Source organism: Nuphar pumila, chromosome 11 (assembly GCF_984573655.1).
Source record: "Nuphar pumila chromosome 11, dmNupPumi1.hap1.1, whole genome shotgun sequence".
NCBI classification, from domain to species: domain Eukaryota; kingdom Viridiplantae; phylum Streptophyta; class Magnoliopsida; order Nymphaeales; family Nymphaeaceae; genus Nuphar; species Nuphar pumila.
Window position 1 is genome coordinate 49,748,835 of NC_143259.1, and position 20,185 is coordinate 49,769,019.

At 36.2% G+C, this 20,185-nt stretch overlaps 1 protein-coding gene across 1 annotated transcript; it reads right to left on the reverse strand.

Moving 5' to 3' along the window:
• Positions 1–2,868: 2,868 nt before the first annotated feature.
• Positions 2,869–4,527, reverse strand: LOC149822362 (inorganic phosphate transporter 1-4-like). The gene has a single exon (XM_089980865.1). It carries the CDS (start codon positions 4,504–4,506, stop codon positions 2,983–2,985), a length of 1,524 nt encoding a protein of 507 aa, XP_089836991.1. The 5' UTR covers positions 4,507–4,527; the 3' UTR covers positions 2,869–2,982.
• Between the last annotated feature and the right edge of the window lie 15,658 nt (positions 4,528–20,185).

The following is a 20,185-nucleotide window of genomic DNA, read 5'->3' on the forward strand; positions in this document are numbered from 1 at the left end:
AATGAATAGAAAATTTATAGAATAAAACAACTAACTTTTAACTCTTAAAAGGAAACAAAATAGAATTTAATATAAGCTATTCCAAAAAAAAATGATAACTTGATAAAATAAGGCATATCAACAAAAAAAAATTGTTATTTACTAGATCTAAAAAGCACCAAAATAAAAAATGTGAAACAGACTATTCTAAACGAGATCTAACCTAAACTAATCAAAAAACACAAAAACCAAATATAAAACCTATATTAAAACTATGATCTACCTAAATCAAGATTATTCAATACTTAAATCAAGAAAACGGTTAAACTATAAAAAAAAAACATATTTTTGTTCTTTTTATTTTTCAGATGCAATAAAACTGAACTACACTAATCTAAATATGCAGATGATGTAATGATCTAATAAAACTACATGCGATGCTTTGCTTTATGTGATGCAAAACCTAAACTACAATGAAACTGGGGAGAAAGAAGCAAACTTGATGATCTGCTTCTAACAGATTGGATGAGAAGAGAAGGTGGCTAATTCGGACTGCAAGCAAGTACCTCTCCGATGAAAAGACTGTATTGCCAACAATGAGAAGGGCTAGAAGCAAGAAGAATAAGAGGAGGATGAAGAAGATGAAGGGGCAAAGAAATCGGCAAGGAGAGAAAGGAAGAGAGTAAGAAGACGGGAAGATAAGGGGCAAGAGATAGGAGGGCTTGAGGCTTCGAGAAAAAACATGTTTTTAGCCCTCAATAAATCCATTTATACTAAAATATTAGGGCTACATATTTTTCTTAGAAAAGCTCCTCTTAATTTTCAGAAATTTCAAGTAGATCTTATGAGAAAAACATGTTTTACAAAAAAGGGCTTTTCTACACTAATTATAAATTAATTTAGTAAGTCCTAATCTAACTAAGCTATAATTAAGAAAAACTCTAATTAATAAAAACACTGAAAAATGCATGGTAGGCTCTACAAATGTGATTTTTCTCGAAAATTTAATTTAAACCAAATTCTCAAAAACAACGATAAAGATGGGTTTTTAATACAATTTTATCATGGATCATGAATAAATAAAGATAAATAAAATGCGAATATTATGCATGATCTTTAAGTTTCTCTCTCGGTTAAAGACCGTTTTATTAGATGTTTGGACTGGCTCTTTGAATCGATGGGTTAATTAAAATACACAGCATAATAAACCCTCATCTAATTGTTGAGTTAAGATTGGGTCCTGAGTGTGTACCCTTTAGGAAAAAAACTAAAAATAATGCATTAGATCAAGTTTACTAGTGGTTAAATGATTCATGGAATATTGACATAAATCTCTTTGCATGTCATGTATAATTTTTAGTTCAAGCATATATTGACATATATGGATCTGATTGATTGTGATCTTGATTACTAATGATATTATGCATGCATGGCAATAATGAATTATTGTGAAATCCTGCATGGTTAAATTATTATTTTTAAGATCTTTAACTGTGCTCAGTTTATATACTATGATTTAATTTTATTGGTAAGGATGCATGTTTTTTGAATTTGTGTTCTTTACATGCTTATGTATAAGGTATTTTTCTACTGGGACTGTGGCTAATGCCCCTATATTTTTATATTTTAAGTAACGATTAAGCTAGATGGTCATGACAGAAGGCTTGGGGTGGCGTCAAGAGACTCACATTCCTTTAGGCTTGTTGGAGGGACTAAATGATTTTATTTCCTTTATTATTTTTCTTTAGTCCTATAAACTGTGATGATTGAAAGACTCGTAGTTGATTTATTACAATTTAATTAATGATTTGATTTAATTATTCTAGTCTTTCGAATGTGTGTTGGTAATTGTAACCCGCTAAAGGTTTCAACCGAATCTAAAAAGAGTTTCCTCTATGTTTTTAAAAATTGTGTAAAGAAAATAAAAAACAAATCTCTAAAATTTTCGGTTTCAAAAATTGAGGTGTTACACGTAGTTAGCTTATGAAATCTGCTTTGTAGGTCCAAGTTCCATCAACTGTCAAGTGGGCATGGAGTCAGTTGGGGTTAAAAGTCAACCTTAGGACAATGGTATTGGTATGCATTGGGTCAGGTCAAGTGGGACTAGGGGTGTCAATGGGTCATTTTTACCAAGACTCGACCCGAACCAAACCCTATAGGGTCTGGGTATGGTGATAAATACGAAAACCCAATTAAGACCCGGTTCAAACCTAAAGGTCCGATTGATACATGAACCCAAGTATGATTTGTAATTTTTTTTACCAAACCCAGTTACCCACAAGAGTTCCAATTAAGACCTACAATTTTTCAATGTAAAAATGATAAAAATATTATTTTATGTGGTATAGTCCGGGTCTGGTTCCTGTAGTTCTTATTGGGTCCAGATTTGATTTCTCTTATAATAAACCAGATTAGACCCGATACCATACCAAAAATCTGGTACATATCTAGTTCCACCTGTGTCTGAACCAAATCCGATCAGTTGACACCGCTAGGTGAGACCTATTAAATATTATCCAGATCTCTCTTTCTCTCTCATGTTGGTTAGCTATCAAGGCACCACCTTGTGATGCCCTGTGGAATGCTCATGAGGCAACTGGAAGTGGGCCCTGAATATCTGTTTTCACCTTTTTCTTTCAAGATATGTCTTTGTTCAATTAATGCCGTCTATCTGAGAAAGAGAATGAGAAAACATGAAATGCACTTTGCCTATCAATATGTCTGTTAATTAACAAAAAAAACACTCCACATCTCATGGACCGTCCCTTTTATTGTTACAAAGCTTACCTCATTGATACATGTAACACAATTTTTACAAACTTCGAAGCAAAAAACCAAAAAAAGAAAATAGAAGACCAGCAAAGTAAAAGACAAGAAAAATAAGAAGCAGAAAATTAAGAAAATCCAGACAAACAGAGAAGACGTCCCGTTTCTCGAACCACATCCTATTTACGTGCTACAAATTAAATAACGCAGGAGAACACGTTGCATAAGTCCGGAGGGCTAGATGGGGGCTGGCCGTGTCTCGTCAGGGTTCTTATTATCGGCGACCTCCCCTGTCAAATCCTCGAGGGACTTGCCCATGGATTCTGGCACACAGAAGGTGCATAAGAAGCCGAGAGCATTGGTGACCCCCAGCACGAAGAGAGAGTTCTTGACTCCGATACCTTTGGGGTAGCCCGGGTCTGTCTTGGTCGGGTCCTTGTTCTGCGCGGCGTAGAGGAACCCGAAGGCACCGATGATGGCCCCGGCCTTGCCCGCGGCAGCCGAAATTCCATGGCATGTGGACCTCAACCTCGCGGGGAAGATCTCCGCAGGGACCACGAATGTGGTAGCGTTGGGGCCGAAGTTTGCGAAGAAGAAGGTGAGCGCGTACATGACGACGAACCCGATCCGGTTTTCCTTCTTGGTCCAGTGGTCGTATGGGAAGGCTAGAGCGAACATGAAGATCGTCATGAAGAAGAAGCCGATCAGCTGTATAGTGAACCGGCCGATGATGTCGATGAGTGCCACCGTGAACCAGTAGCCCGGGACGGTGGAGCATACTGCAATGAGCGTCTGCGCTCGCGCGATCTTGAACACCTCCTCCAGGGCGTTCATGGTTTTCGCGTTGGGGATCCAACCGACGCTGGAGAAGATGTCCTTTTGGAAGAGGTTCTGGCTGTAGAAGGCGATGTCAAGAAGGAACCAGGTGGAGGTGGTGCCGAACAACTGCAGGCCGTGCTTCCTCAAGAACTCGCGGCTGAAGAGACCGTAGCTCTCCTTCCTTGTGACCTCCTTCAGCCTCTCCTCCTCATCCTCCAAGTTTACATGCTTCTCCAAATCCACGTTCATGACCCTCATCATGTCCTGCGTGGCCTTCTTCGCGTTTTGCTCCACCAGGGCTGTGAACCTGGCGGTTTCGGGCATCTTCATCCGCCAGTAGTAAGTGAGCGCCGCTGGGACGGCACCGACCATTAGGATGATCCTCCACACGTAGTCGGCCTGGGGCACGGTTGAGCCCACGGGGTCAACCGCATAAATTGGTGATGGGTAATGGTGCTTGAACGCCGCGGAGACCATCATGGAGATGATCCCCCCACCGAGGATCCCGAACCCTTGCATGGCAAAGACGGCGGCGATGAAGGACCCCCTGGTTCTCTTGTTGGCATACTCAGACATGATGGTAGCGGAGAGAGGGTAGTCACCGCCGATGCCGAAACCCAGCCAAAATCTAAAGAAGCATAGGGTGGTCATCACCGCCTTGGGGTTCTTGCTAAAAGAGAGGCCAGAGGCGATGGAGCAGATGAACATGATGATCAGGGTCATACCGTACACGGTCTTCCTCCCCATCTTGTCTCCGAGCCACCCGAAGAGTAGTTGTCCTGTGAGCGTACCGCATAGGGCGACCCCGTTGACGGCCGCCCCCACGTTCGGAGGCAGGGATCCCGGCCTCCCTGGGTTGCCCTCGTAGTAGTAGATCCTCCCTAGCAGCTTGGTGACCAGGGAGATACAAAACAAGTCATAGGCATCGGTAAAGAAACCCATGCCTGCGATCACGATGGTGGTGAAGTGGTACAACTGCGTCTTCGCCAAGTCGAGGGCGTCCAACACCTTGAGCTTCTGCGACCCCTGCTGGCTATCCATGGAGGCCAGATGGTGCACCTCAACACCAAAAGAGAGGTTCGTTTTGCGTTGGAAGGAGGGGGAGAAGAGAGCGTTTGTGGGGAGTTGAGCAGAGGGACTGCAGGTTTATATCAGACAGACTTGGAGCCCACTCGTAGAATGTACTCCCGAATATTCGCCCACTTACGACCGGTCAACCGTTTTTCCCAGCTGTCCTCATGTCAGCTGGCCGTCGGCCCCACCAGTTACGCACTTGGATATCTTCTTCTCAAGTTCGAAAGCATGCAATCCCCCTGATTGGTTCAAAAGGATGATGAGTCAGACAGAAACCTCCGGTAGGGACCAAGTTACTATCCTTTTTTTTTTTTTCTAAATAGAATTTTTATTTTCATTAAAAATAAAATAATTGTAGATGACTTTCCAGACAGCTTTCCATGTCAGATGACTTCAACATGATATTTAACATAACGTGATGATCTCCACAGTATTCTAGACCTTCAAAAATTTCCAGACATGAGTCAGCTTGACTCGTTATTGGCTTTCGCGGCTACATGACTCGAGCTATGTTCAATCTTCTCCGGTTCTCTTGACCAACTATTTTGTTATTATAGAGTTATTTATTTTTTTTTGTATTATTTAAAAGGAAAATAAGCTGGAGCACTTATCCACTTTTTTTCATGCAAAGCGATTGAGATAACTGTCAAATTTGGATATTTGTCGGATTCGGTAGCGAAAATTCAAAACCATATCCCTGTCATGTTATAATCGGATATGGTTTTGGCCTTTACAAATACAATTAAAAGGAACAAAATTCGGATGGATATCGGATAAAATCTGATTCAATGACATCCCTACTTGATGCAAGAGCAGAGTAAAAGACCTAGATAAAAAAAAATGGTCCAACTGGATCCATTTTGGTTATTTGGATTTCTTATATTTATTTAGTTTGAATCTTAGTTTAGGATCTTGTTTTGGATTTTATTTCATATCAAATTTATCTCATATCCATATTTATTCTTGAGTCGGATTATGGTTTCAGATTTGATCTAGCTTAGACCAATATTAAAATTAGAGTTTCTAGGGTTTTCCTCTTTTCAGTATAGAGACCGAACGAGGAGATGAATAAATTAGAAAATATTTTCAGTGATTTTTCTTTAATTTTCTGTTTTGATAGTTTTTTTTAGTTTCGTAGCTACATTATGGTGCTTATTCTTCCTGATCACTACATCAATTTGGTATTAGAGCTTTGGTTGTTTTTCATGATTTTTGGTATTGTGATCTTTTCTCTCGATTCATTTATTCAAACAAGTTGAGGACACAATCCAAACAGATTTTGGAGATCAATGAAAGAATAGCAATCACGTTTGGAGTGCCTCGAGGGTGATCAATGAAAAACAATTGAGGTTATTGATGGGATAAAAGATCTCCTCACGGGCACATGCAAGAAAGTCAGTCCCGATTTCTTACGGAGTTAACCGATACGAAACACGTGAATCACTAAAGTTGACAAACGAATCTCAAGAAATCAAGTTCAGGGGACCAATCAAAGCATAGCAGTGCCAAGGGAAGGAGGAGAAAATCTTGGTCGGGGCACATCAAATACTGCAAGATCGAACGACGGTCTGTCTAGGGTTGAGGCGCCCTTGATGGTTGGGACCACCTGTCCGCCCTGAGCGCGGCATGGGCATGTTCCAGCTAGGGAAACAGATCAGGTCATGTTGAGCATTTTTGCTCATGCCGACATCGTGGTCTGTTCGCATTTTGGATGAATGCCACGTGGTTTTGTTGACTTTTGAGACTTTTAAAATGTAAATCGGATGGCCACGGTGTCAGCATAAACAAAAACCCTCATGTTCAGCATGACCTGATCTGCTACATCCAGCCAGGGGAGCGTCCCTAACCTAAATGCCACGTACCATATAACTGTTCCATTGACTTTTCAAAATACAAAAAAAAGCTCATGTTCAACATGACCTGATCTGCTTCCGAACGGGACGGTTAGCGATGAAGCCGCAGGGCGTCACATATTAACCCATTTATATTCTTTGTTGACTAAATTGAGAAGCATTGTATATATGAGTTGATGACTTAGTAAAGTGGCTTTGACAGTGACGTTTTATAGATCTACCAAAATTAATCTGGCGTTACTAAACACCGCATCTCACTCTCGATGACTGGTCGTTTCTTTTCTTCTTTTTATCTCTTTGAGGATCAATTTTGAGAACGGGCCTAAAATTACCTGATCTCGAGAAAGAATAATCTGTAGATATTCACCTTACGATGTAAGGATTGTCATCGAATCTGCGCGTTTGCTTGCCTTCAGATACAAAATCCACTGGTTAGACTTGTAACAAATAAAATAACCTATTTTGAATCTCTGGATAAGAGTTTTTTTTTACGCGATCTAACCTCATAGATGCATTCAGCATGCTTGAAATAGTAGAAATAGACTCTTGAATCATGTTTTTTCAACATAAAAACATGTTCTTGTGAGTCGGGAAAATTTGATGCCTTCATAGCCGTTGATTTTTGGATCACCCAAAAAAATTTGTATACATGTCAGATTCTGGTGCTCCAAAGCCAATTCCTTCTAAACAAATCCTGTAGATCACTTCTATGGTGATGGATGTGAGAAAAGAAAAACCAAAATAACCGGGTTCTACCCCCATCAGCTAGGTTGTTTGCACCTACAAAAAGATGCCAAGCAGATCAGGTCACGCTGAACATGAGTTTTTTGCTCATGCCAACATAGTGGCCGTCTGTATGCATTTTGGATGAATGCCACGTAGCATATAACTGTTCCATTGACTTTTTAACTTTTGAAAATACAAAACGGATGGCCACGATGTTGGTATGACTAAGAAAAGCTCATGTTCAGCATGACCTGATCTGCTTTCCAAATGATAACATCAAATCCTAACCCATATATATATATATATATATATATATATATATATATATATATATATATATATATATATATATATATATATATATATATATATATGTCAGATTCAAAGTTAATCCAGTGGATCACTTCTATGGTGATGGACGTGAGAAAAGAAAAACCAAAATAACAGGGTTCTGCCCTATTGGCTAGGTTGTTTGCACCTACAAAAGATGACATCAAATCTTAACCATATATATATATAGTAGACAGCTGCCTGCTTCTATTCTACCTAATGGGAGCCTGCCAGGCTTCTCAAGGGTTTTCTCATGTTTTTTTTTTCAAATATGATCATACAGTTATATTTTACATGCTGGATTAGACACAGGGGTAGATTTTTATAAGGTTTAAAGATTGATGTTATACAATTTTAATAAATATTCAAGCTGAAAGATTCTTATTTTTTCATAAAAAAAATACAAAAACAAGTGTCATTTTCTAGCAAACCGACCATGCTGAAAGCACACAGGGTCAGATTTGCTAAAAGCAACCCAAAAAACCCCATTCACTTGTAATTGTCTCGTAACTTTGATAGGCACCTACTCCTCACTCATATATGTGTATGAGGTATGCCTATCAAACTTTTTTTTTTATGTTTTTCTCAAGTCTGACCTAATAGATGTGTTCTACTGATTGTTTTATAGGAGTGAACTCATGTATCATCTGATTCTGACACGTGGGTATGTTTTTTATATGGTTTTAAAATCAATGATTTATAATTTTTATAAATATTCAAGCTAAAATATCACATTTTTCATCAAAATGACACCATTCAAGTCCAAATCCACCATGTTGAACTTTAGAGAGAGAGAGAGTTGTGCATGTACTTAAACTTCATTTGAGCAGGCATTTACAACAGTTTTTTTCAGACTTTTTTTAGCTTTATCAAATCCATTGACTTGACCATATTGCAGGCTCTTAATTTTTTCTTATCACTTTTACCCTTTGCAGGTGCAAATTTTTTATTTTTGCATGTCATGATGCTAAAATAATACACCCACAGAAATCATCAACAAAATCACATTTAAGGTTGCAAAATTTTAAAAAAGAATGTGAAAATCCAAATAATTTGCAAAACTTATCACGAGTTTGGCACAAAAAACTACGAAAATCATAAAATCCGTATTGCGAAGTTACTTTTTCTTGCAAAATTTCGTCCCATATAAATGATGCTTCATTTCACAACCCCTTTTTTTCATTCGGATGCCCTATTTTTGCAATACCTAGCATTCTTATGGTCTCCAACCGATGGTCCCCAATCCTTTTGGTGATATATATTCCGATGACATTCAGGCAAATATTTTAGTGGGTGACAACTTTGCTAAAATACCTCATCTGACAGTGGTTCATTGGCGGTCAAAAAACTTGAATTTTGGCCTTCTTTCGATAAGTTTTTTTATGAATCTTCTTCAAATATTTCGGTAAAACCATCAGCAACAACTTCATCGATGTCCCTCAATCAAGTTTTTTTCGGTAAGGTTACCGACGACTAGATTTTTTGGTGAATAATTTTCCACTATTGTTTTTCTAGTAAAAATATATTTTTAAAAAATGGTTGTATGTGTCAGTTACCACCCTTAGTTTGTTTTTGCATGTATATTATTCAATTTAATTGTTTTTTCAAAATTTTCAATGTGTAGAATATTTCATGTTAGTTTCCTTAATTTGTTTGGTTTTTTCAGTTTTTGCATATATATTATCTAGTTTACTTTTGTTATCATTTTTATTACGAGATGGCACCAAAGTTTGTTGTATGTATAGGTGTTATCAGTTTTTGCATGTATATTATCCAGATCATAGGAATTAAGTTTTTTATTACGAGATGACACCAAAGAAGAGAAAAAATACACAAGTTACAACTACTAGCATAAAGAAGAAAAATAACAGGCAGAATCAACTTAACAAGCAGAATGAGCCTGAAGGACCTATAACATTTGATGGTTACGTGGTGTTTCACAATATATCTCTTAACATATACAATAAGCTTGCCACTCTGATAGAGAGGGATCTTGCTCTAACACAAAAAATTTGGTTGTTAGATCTTGACCACAAAAAATACATCCTCAATGATTTGCATCATAAAAATATGTGCTCATCCAATTTGTTGTATGCAGTTCCAACAAATGAGCTGCTAAAATTTTTAGACTCACCCAAAAGTACTCTTGAATCCGCAAAAAAAGTTGATTGCGGCCAAATATTTATCTCCCATCTTTGAAGCATTGAAATAAGGGGAGGAGACTCATTAGCGAAGTAATTTAAGTCATTGGCTCAAGGTGAGGTTGTTGCCAATCTCAATACCTGGCTTAAACGAGATGGAGACAAGGCCCCTTTTAGTGGTAGTGGGGAGATGGAGATAGAAGCAGTTCTTCATGATGTCTCTGAATTGAAGGAGAATAATCGCTCAGATGTGGAGGAGAGTGAGGATGGAGTTAAGAGAATTATGAAGGGTCCTCAAGAAAAAGATATGATTATGGGTCCAGAGGTAGAGCAGAGTGAGGGTTCTCAGGTAGAAGAGAGCAATGTGATACTACATAGTACATATGAGGTTTCTTTTTCCCATCTTTTGACAAGAGTCACTACAAGAAATCTGTGGATTAGTGACGGTCGTAATCCATCACAAATTCATCGTTGAACAATTTAGCGACGGGTTAGCGATGAATTAGTAATGGACAACTTTCATCGTAATTTTCTAGTCGCTAATTAGTGACAAAAAATATCTGTCGCTACTTCCATCGCTAATTTGCGATAAATTAGCGAATGCCATGATTCATCGTAAGGTCGTCGTTAATCCACAGAGATTTTGTTTTGCAATAGATACACATTCGTCGCTAATTCCGTTGCTATTGTAGTGACAGAATTGCAATGGATAAATATTTGTCGCTAAATTGGAGGTCGATACTAATTAGCGACGAATATTATCCATCACTAATCTGTCACAAAAAATTAAAAAAATTAAAAAAAATGGTTTAAAATATAAATATCGAGAAAAAATTTCTCGTTATACAATTTATATATCCTGTATATAAAAAACAAAGTACACATAAAAAATACATATATAAAGCAGCTGAAACAAATTTAACACGAGATACAAGGTGAAATTTTTTATCGATCCACTATAATCCTCGCCAAGTTCTAATTATTTACAAGCGAACATTTACAAAGAGTTTATTTTAAAACAACAAGAAGGTACAACAAATTCAACACATGAATCTAATCATCGCCAAGATTCTGAACATCATCTTCTTCATTCTCTCGATCTACCCCTTCATCCATGCCTCTGTCAGCTCCTCTACGTTGATTATCTCTAGCATCGTAAAAGAGAAAAGAAACGTTACTATTGATAAACAAAATATAATGAAATAAATTATATGCAATGCACCTAATATAAGGCAATCAACGTAACATGAATGAATTACACATAGACTAGCTAGCAATAAAGTGAAAGACATTAACAAAATTCAAATATGTGTTCTAAGGCTGATAGAAAAAAATTCATAGTGATTCAATCATACAGATATGTGTTCTAAGGTTGTCAAAAAAATATCATAGTGATTTAAGCATGCATATATATGTTATAAGGCTATCAAATAAATGTCTTCTTTACAACAATCATGTTTATACGTGTTTTAATGTTGTCAAAAAACTCTCATAGTGATTCAATTATGCATATATGTATTCTAAGGTTGTCAAAAAACTTTTATAGTGATTCAAGCATGCATATATGTGTTCTAAGGCAGTCAAACAATTTCATAGTGATGAAATCATGCTTATAAATGTGTTCTAAGGTTGCCAAAAAACTTTCATAGTGATTCAATCATGCATATATATGTGTTCTAAGGTTGTCAAAAAACTTTCATAGTGATTCAATCATGCATATATGTGTGTTATAAGGCAGTCAAAAAACTTTCATAGTGATGGAATCATGCTTATATGTGTTCTAATATTGTAAAAAAACTTTCATAGTGATTCAATCATGCATATATGTGTTATAAGGCAATCAAAAACTTTCATAGTGATGAAATCATGCTTATATGTGTTCTAATGTAGTAAAAAAACTCTCATAGTGCTTCAATAATGTATATTTGTGTTCTAAGGTTGTCAAAAACTTTCATACTCATGAAATCATACTTATATGTGTTCTAATGTTGTCAAAAAACTCCCATAGTGATTCAATCATGCATATATGTGTTCAAACGTTGTCAAAAAACTTTCATAGTGATTCAATCATGCATATATGTGTTATAAGGCAGTCAAAAAACTTTCATAGTGATGGAATCATGCTTATATGTGTTCTAATGTTGTCAAAAAACTTTCATAGTGATTCAATTATGCATATATGTGTTATAAGGCAGTAAAAAACTTTCATAGTGATGAAATCATGCTTATATGTGTTCTAATGTTGTCAAAAAACCTTCGTACGATAGAAATTTTGTGGCAATTTCTCATCTTTGGGCAACATACTCTTCACAATAGAGCACAGACGATCAAAACATGATTGACTCAAATTATACTCGAACTTCAAATTCATTAGTTGAAGAACTGTAGATAAGATAGTGTGACTCTCGCAACCATTCTAAAGTGGCTCATCAGCATCTCTAAGTAAATCATAAAATCTACTACTGCATCGTTTACTGTTTCTTCCTCTACCCCAGTTGGTACATCACTAGGACTTATAGCAGAACCCAATTCTGGTCCTGCGGCATCAAATATCAAATCCACATATAGATTATCGTGCATCACATCCACCCGTGCGTCAAAATTGTTCCAAAATTCTTCACCATGAAGCATCCAATTCTGATAATCACTCACAAAACCCTCCATGTATAGGTGATGTCTAACGCCATGAGGTTCTGGTGATGTCTAACGCCATGAGGTTCTACAAATCGATTGTTCTTACACATCGTGCAGGAGCACCTGATCCAACCTATGAGATCCACTGTACTGACACTTGCCATTGCAAATTTAATAAAACTGTCAACACCATCCATATATTCAAGCGATACCTCATTGTCAACTATCCTATGGTACATCCATTCACGGTTTACAGTCATTTTGTCCTATGATGTTATAGATATTATCCTAACCAGTTAAAAGGGAATCATAAGAATGTTATGATGAAGAAAAGATCTAATTTATCATGCATTCATGGTAAATGTAATGATTTGATATATATCACACACACACACACACACGCACGCACACACACACACACACACACACACACACACACACATATATATATATATATATATATATATATATATATATATATATATATATATATATATATATATATGATGTCATTCAATCACAAGAATTATGATGCATGCATTAATAACTTAATATTTTCATGTGCAAAACCATTCATTTGAAGCATTGATAACTTATCATTTATTTTCATGTGCAAACCCATTCATAACACAATATATTCATTTAAAGCATATTTTCATGATATAATTTCACATGGAAGGCATAATCAAATTGAAAATAACTTCATGCAAGCATGAATACAGTCACATCAAACATTGCAATACATTCAAATCATTCATATCAAAACATTGTTAAATATGTACCTGCAATAAACACACTTCAATATCCCGCTAACTACTACCATGACTAGCATGAAATCTGAACTCTAAAAATAAGAGCACTTCTATTTTCATACATTAAAATTATGCTCAGCATGATCTTCAAACTCCATCAAAGCAGTCCTAGATATCCACAACTAAGTGAGTGTGTGAACAGAAAATTGTTGCATCCAAGAAATTAAATAACCTGTAATACACTTACATCACTTACTCACCACGGGTATTTACCCTATTTGCATTTTATTGCCTTTGCATTTTTTTCTTATTTCTTTTTGCATTGCATTTTTAGCTGCATGCGATGCTTAGCACTAAGTATCATGCAATTAGCTCAGCTAACACCTGCAAAGCACATTAATATACAACTGGGGTAGCAACTCATCAAGAGGCGGCAGGGGCTCCGCGAATGCCTGGCAAAGAGAGAGAGGCAATATACCTGCAGACTCATTGACGAAGGGGATCCGATCGCAGGTTGGTTGTGGAGAGAGGTTGAGGTTGATGTTACATCGAGCGATCAAGGTGAGAAAGGGTGAGAGAAAGGGCGGGGGCGAGAGAGGGACAGGGGCATATGGCCCCTGCCAAAAATAAAAGAGGGCCAAGGGCATCGGCCCTTGCCAGAAATAAAAGAGAGGCAGGGGCATCAGCCCCTGCCAGAAATAAAAAGAGGGGTAGGGGCATCAAGCCTTGACGAAAATAAAAGAGAGGCAGTAACCGATGGCTCCTGCCGGACCAAGAAGAAAAAAAAAAGGGGGGGGGGGGGAGGCGTTTGAGACGGATTTTTTCCGTGGCTAATTTCACAACTAATTCTAATTTTAGGGATGGATAGTTTTCTCTCGCTAATCCGTCGCAACTTTGAGATGGATTATTTCTGTCATAAATTTTTGTCGCTAAATAACATTTTTCTTGTAGTGAGTGCATGCTTCGAGTAGGAGGTCACAGCAACAAACAATGTCTAGTGCTGAGGGATAGGTACTTTTCTATATTTATTTTGTATATAACTACCACTTATTATTTGTAAGCATTTGTTGTGTGTGTGTAATCTTAATTCATGAACATAAGGTTTAAAACAATATCTTCGAGCCGTCTTTCAAAAATAAAAACAAAAAAATATTTGTCTTTATATATATGCAAGCATGTGTTTATTTGCGTGTTTGTGTACTTACATTTCAATCTGTGAAATGTTATAACTACTGAATATGCACATGTGTACTTGTAGCAACATTAACCTCCACCAACCAGCATGCACTGATTCTTTTGTTACAAAGCACACTCATAGTCTCTAACACTAACATAGTCCTATAAAGATTTGTTGGGTTAGATGCATTTTCAAAAATTCTTTAAGATCGCCCCATGAAACATCGACCATAGTTTCATAGATTCTATTATGCAATTTTGGAGTTCATCTTTAGACACATTTATCTTTGGAGACATTGAGATGACAATTACATTAGAGGGCGTAATATGAATCACCAAATTAAACTGCCATGAGAAGCTAGTGACTAGATATCACTAGGGTGCATTCGAGGATTTGGGTCGTGTCCCCATAGATGCAGATAATGAGGCATGAAATAGTGTTGGGATAAAGTTATCATGGTTCAAGAACCACTATGACCCTACATTGACAAAGAGTTATGGTGGAAAGTTGGTGCTAACAATTTTCTTAGGAAGGATGAAAAGAATCTACAGAATAACATTAGAGAATTCTTGCTCTACTTTTTTGGTGCATGCATATGCATAGACTCAGGTGGAAAGACAAACCATGGATCATACTTAAAATTTTTGCAATCATTGACCTCTATCGATGAATATGCATGCTACTGCTCTAGCACACATGTATGCAGGTTTGTCTGAGTGCAAGACTGACACAAAAAATATTATAAGCATTTTGGTTTTGTTAGAGGTATTCATTTTTTCATGTTTCCTATTTGATATTTTTTTGCATTTGTTATCAATAAATTATTGATATGGTAATAATCCTTGCATTGATCCTTACAGGTTTGGATATAAGAGTACATATCCATTGAAAGGCCCTTGCGATGTAACCCTTTCCTTGAATTTCTACGTGTTACAATGTAGAGATAAACATGTGATAATGGTGATGAAAATAATCGAAGTGGGTTGAGTTCTAATATTAATAGGGCATCTTGCATAGCACAATTACATAAAATCTCAAATTCAGGATCGTCTACTGCATCACCAAAGCACATGTAAGTTTTCTTTAAATAATCCATTAGAAGTGTTCATTCCATTGTTAGAGGTGATCATTCTTTTGTTGAAGTCATTCATGATGTTTGTTATGTTTTAGGTAACGTAGTGCCCCTACGTAGACATGATAGATAAGGATCGTGATGATATGGTTATGCACTTGAGAGAACTCACAAGAAGTGACATTTGGTTGCATAACATGAACAAAGTTGAGCGGCAACTAGCCAGTCGAGCGGTCTGACAATTTGACTTTATTCAGCAAACACCCTTCTACCCTAGAGTAGTTAATAAAACAATCTATGGCACAATGAAGGATAAAAAAAAAGATTATTCCTATCTATTTGAATACCAACTAAAAGACTAGTATGTCAGTGGGGAAGACATCAACAAGGAATCCATGGTTGATGTGTAAAAGGATGAAAAGGGAAATAAGGTTCACATCCAAGAGATAGTTGATGCTACAACAAGTGCTAACAAGGCGGATATAGAAAGTATCTATTTATGGGAAATAAAATACCCATTTAAGAAAGATTCTTATCTCTCAAGGTGCTCTTATCGCTAACTTGCAAAATTACATCAATGAGCTACTAAAGTGATGAATTTTATGTACATTAATTGAACTTTGCATATTATTAAAATTTGTTATGTATATTAATTGATTAATAGAACTTTGTATGTTATTGAAGTTGTTTGAATTTTGTTATGTACATTAATTGATTGAAGTAGTTTGAAATATATTATATACATTAATTGATTAATTGAACCTTGAATATTATCGAACTTTGAATTTTATTATGTGCATTAATTGATTAATTGAACATTGTATATTATTGAAGTTTTTTTAATTTTGTTATGTATATTAATTAATTGAAGTTGTTTATGAATGAAGTTGTTTGAGTCTTGTTTTTTGAGGAGGGTGAATTGTATATATAACAGGGAATAAAGTTGTCTGAATCTTGTAAGTTGTTGGATATGTGTTGTTTTTATAACAAGTGATTGACTTTTTTATAAGAATCATTTATGTATAATGTGAGAAAAAACATAAAATGAACATGTGTTTGTAACCGGTGAATTTTGCACTAGAAAGGAATTTCTCAAGATGTGTGCAAACTTTTCTTCATTTTTATTAAATAAGAAAGTAAATTTGTAACGTATGTGCAAATTTTTGTTCATTCTTGTTTAAATAAAAAAATAAATAAAAATTCACATGCACCTTATGAAATTCCTTTCTAGCGCAAAAATTTACGAGTTACAAACACATATTCATTTTGTGTTTTTTCATACATTATACAAAATTAACACATATTCAACAACTTACAAGATTCAAACTTCATTACCTATTATATACACAATTTATCTTCATCTAAGAACAAGACTCAAACAACTTAATTCTCAGTTATATACACAATTTATCGTCTTCAAAAAACAAGACTCAAATAACTTCATTCATAAACAACTTCAAATAATTAATTAATATACATAACAAAATTATAATTTCAATAATATATAAAATTTCAATTAATCAATTAATATACATAACAAAAACACAAAAAAGGAGGGTCATTGGCTCATTGCTTCGTTATGTCACCAATGACTGCCCAGAGCTCCTATAAACTCTCATCACCATCTGGCACCTTATTATCTGATGTCATCTCTACATCCTCATGGGTAAAGGCATCCACAGTCTTCGATTCTTCATCAACTTTCATTGTCGTGAGCTCAACCCTCTTTTTATTTCACTCCTCACGAATGATATTCCTTTCACGTTTAGACCTTTATCAATTGATGTCTAAATGCAGTTACACTAGCTTGAAAAGCGGTCACTCAGTAAACGTGCGACAATTATCACAGAAAAAAGAAATAAAACATGAATACATATCATTGTGTACCTATATGAAATTTAATAGTTTGCCTAATCTTGAGTATCACATATACAAAAGAACATATATTCCATAATCATACCTATAATATTCATACACCAAGTGAACAAACATGTACAAAATGAGTTAGCAAACATGTACAAAAGTAATTACCAGTTTGATTGGTTAGGAATGTCTTGCACAATAATAACCGACCATTCTGAGTATATTTCATAACCAATCCATCCATGATGAAAACATGATAAAAGAAAAATCTATGATGCATATTGGGGCCAACTTTTGTGGGTAACTATATACAAAAATTCCTAAAGATTATAAACCCTAAACAACAAAACATACATAATAAGTCCACAACAACGACAAAACAAAAAGAAGACCATGAACATTCTAAAGAAAAAGAAAAAACAACAAAACAGTAGATATTACATACAAAAATCTCTAAAGATTATGGTTACCACACTTTTTAGATACAAACAAGAAAAAAAAACTAAACACGCATTTATATGGGACAAAAATTCGCAAGAAAAAATAATTTCACAATACAAGTGTGATTCAAATAAGAGATTTCACAATATCAAACTTTCACAAATATTTTAGAATTTTACAATACTTCATACGATACTAGTTAACAATTTCACAATTATCGAATTTTCACAAATTTTATGATTTTTAGAGGTTTTTGCTTGAAACTCATGATGAATTTCACAAATTGTTTGGATTTTCTCATTCTTTTTTGAAATTTTGCAATCTCAAATGTGATTTTGTCAACAAGTTTAGTGAGTGTATTATTTTAGCATCATGGTGTGCAAAAATAAAAAATGCATACTTGCAAAGAGTAAAAAAGCTAAAAATAATTGAGAACGTGCAATATTGTTCATTCGACAAATTTGGTAAATTGTAAAATATTTTAGAAAATACATCATTTTTGTTGTATAGTATAGTCATTTTTTGTTTATATATATATATATATATATATATATAGAGAGAGAGAGAGAGAGAGAGAGAGAGAGTAGTCGAGTGTACGCCAGAGGGCATGTGAATGAAAATTCATTTTAAGCTTTGTGACGAAGGTGGTAGCTTTGACTTTGTACTAAGGATTCTTTTCAAAATACTTTTGTCACTTCTTGGCAAGTATATTTGTAAGGATAATGTGTAGGCAACCTCTTTTATACGTCTTGATTTGAACCGCTGGTATAATCGTCCAATAGTCATATTGTGGGTGCCATAATGAATTCTATTGGCTGTCCTTTGTCGATAATTGGGCTTTCAGCATTACTGCTAATTAATTAAGTTGGGTTTTGGTTTTAGTTGGAGCTCGTGTTGGCTTAGTATGTTTGGCTTGGGGTCAGTATGTGATCAAAAGGAGCCACTATTTTTTTTTTTAGAGAAAAAAATTTATTAAATAAGTGGAAAAGCCTTCGGGCGATGAGGCATCGACCCCAGTTTTTACAATTAGATCAGAGCAGCTGGTGAAGATAGGGCGTATCCAACCCAAATCTTGTGTCGGTCACTTGAGGTTGACCATGTGATAGACATCAGAAAGCATAAGAGCAAGCAGTATAGATGGATCAGGTCCAGCTCGGGCTTGGAATGTTCTCCGGTTTCGCTCCCTTCAAACAACCCACCATGCCGTGAACAACCAACTTCTTCACATGATTAATCATTTGCTACTACTAGGTGGGAGACTCTTATTTATTTATTTTTATTTTTTTTAAACCAAGCTGTGGTTAGGCAGACCCTTACCAGATATCTCTTAAACCCTCATGTCGCATAGGGATTCGAACCTGGGACTTCAGCTTGGCACACAGGACCTCACTTACCACATGGGATACCACCTCGGTGGGAGACCCTTATTCTTGGGAAAGACTCTTTGCACACCGAAATGCAGAGCTGCCGCCAGAAGGCTAGAAATAGGGGCTGCAAGAGAGTACCAAACCAGAAGCCGATTCACCATCGACGCCGCTGCATAAATAGCAAACACTAGGCAACCACTAGAGTTACCACAGGTCAAAGATATGTCCAATTTCATTAGTTTTTTTTTTTGGAAAGGCAAGCTGGGGTTGGGCAGACCCCCACCAGTTACACAACATACCATTGGGTTTTGAACTTGCAACGTCTTAACACATGGAGATGGGCACTAACAGCTCCTACCAAACAAGTCGGAGACACTGTTGGTTAATTTCATTAGTTTTCTGCAGATGATTGTTCTGTGAGTTTAGCTGTTGTTGGCATTCATACTATTTTATATGTATTGTTTTTTGTTGTCGTGGCTAAGATTAGGAATGGCAGTGGTGGGGTAGATGCGGGGGACAAGATCTCTACCCCCACCCTGTCTCAAAATTTTGCCCTCCATCCCTGCACAGGTTTTGATTTTAACCTCCATCCTCGCCTTCATCCCCGTTTCATGTTCTTCATTTTCGATCCAAATGGGGCAAGGCAGGGCAGAGTCCTATTTCTCCCGGGTCCACTGCCATCCCTAAAGAAGGAGGTCAAACCGTCAAAGGTTATTTTAGTTATTTTACTAATGGAGATCGGGGATGGGGTGGAGGAACGCATTAAGTCCATCCCGGCACAGGTTTTGATTTTAACCTCCATGCCCGTTTCATGTCCTCCATCCCCGGTCTAAATGGGGCGGGGCGGGGCCGTCCCCTTCATCCCTAGCGAAGATCCGTTTTAAGTGGTCGTTTTCACAAAGTCAACCACAAGAACAAACTTTGCTTTACAAGAACGCTTCCAACAACATAATCAATCAGCTATATACTTCAGTTTTAAAAATAGCCAAATTTAATCAAAGCAAGCATATACTGCACAATGTCCGAGAATGATGGAGGGATCCAAATCAAATAAAGAATTGATTAGATTTCTTAAAATTAAGACAGAACCGCTTTATCTAATTTAGCTACCTTTAGGTAAGAGAAGCTTATTATAATTCTTTTAAGTTTTAAAAAAAAAACTTTATTATTCAGTAGAAGGGTAAAATCAAA

Bases quoted from the DNA above. Each gene is read 5' to 3' on its own strand.
- LOC149822362 (XM_089980865.1), bottom strand. From the start codon at position 4,506: ATGGGTTTCTTTACCGATGCCTATGACTTGTTTTGTATCTCCCTGGTC.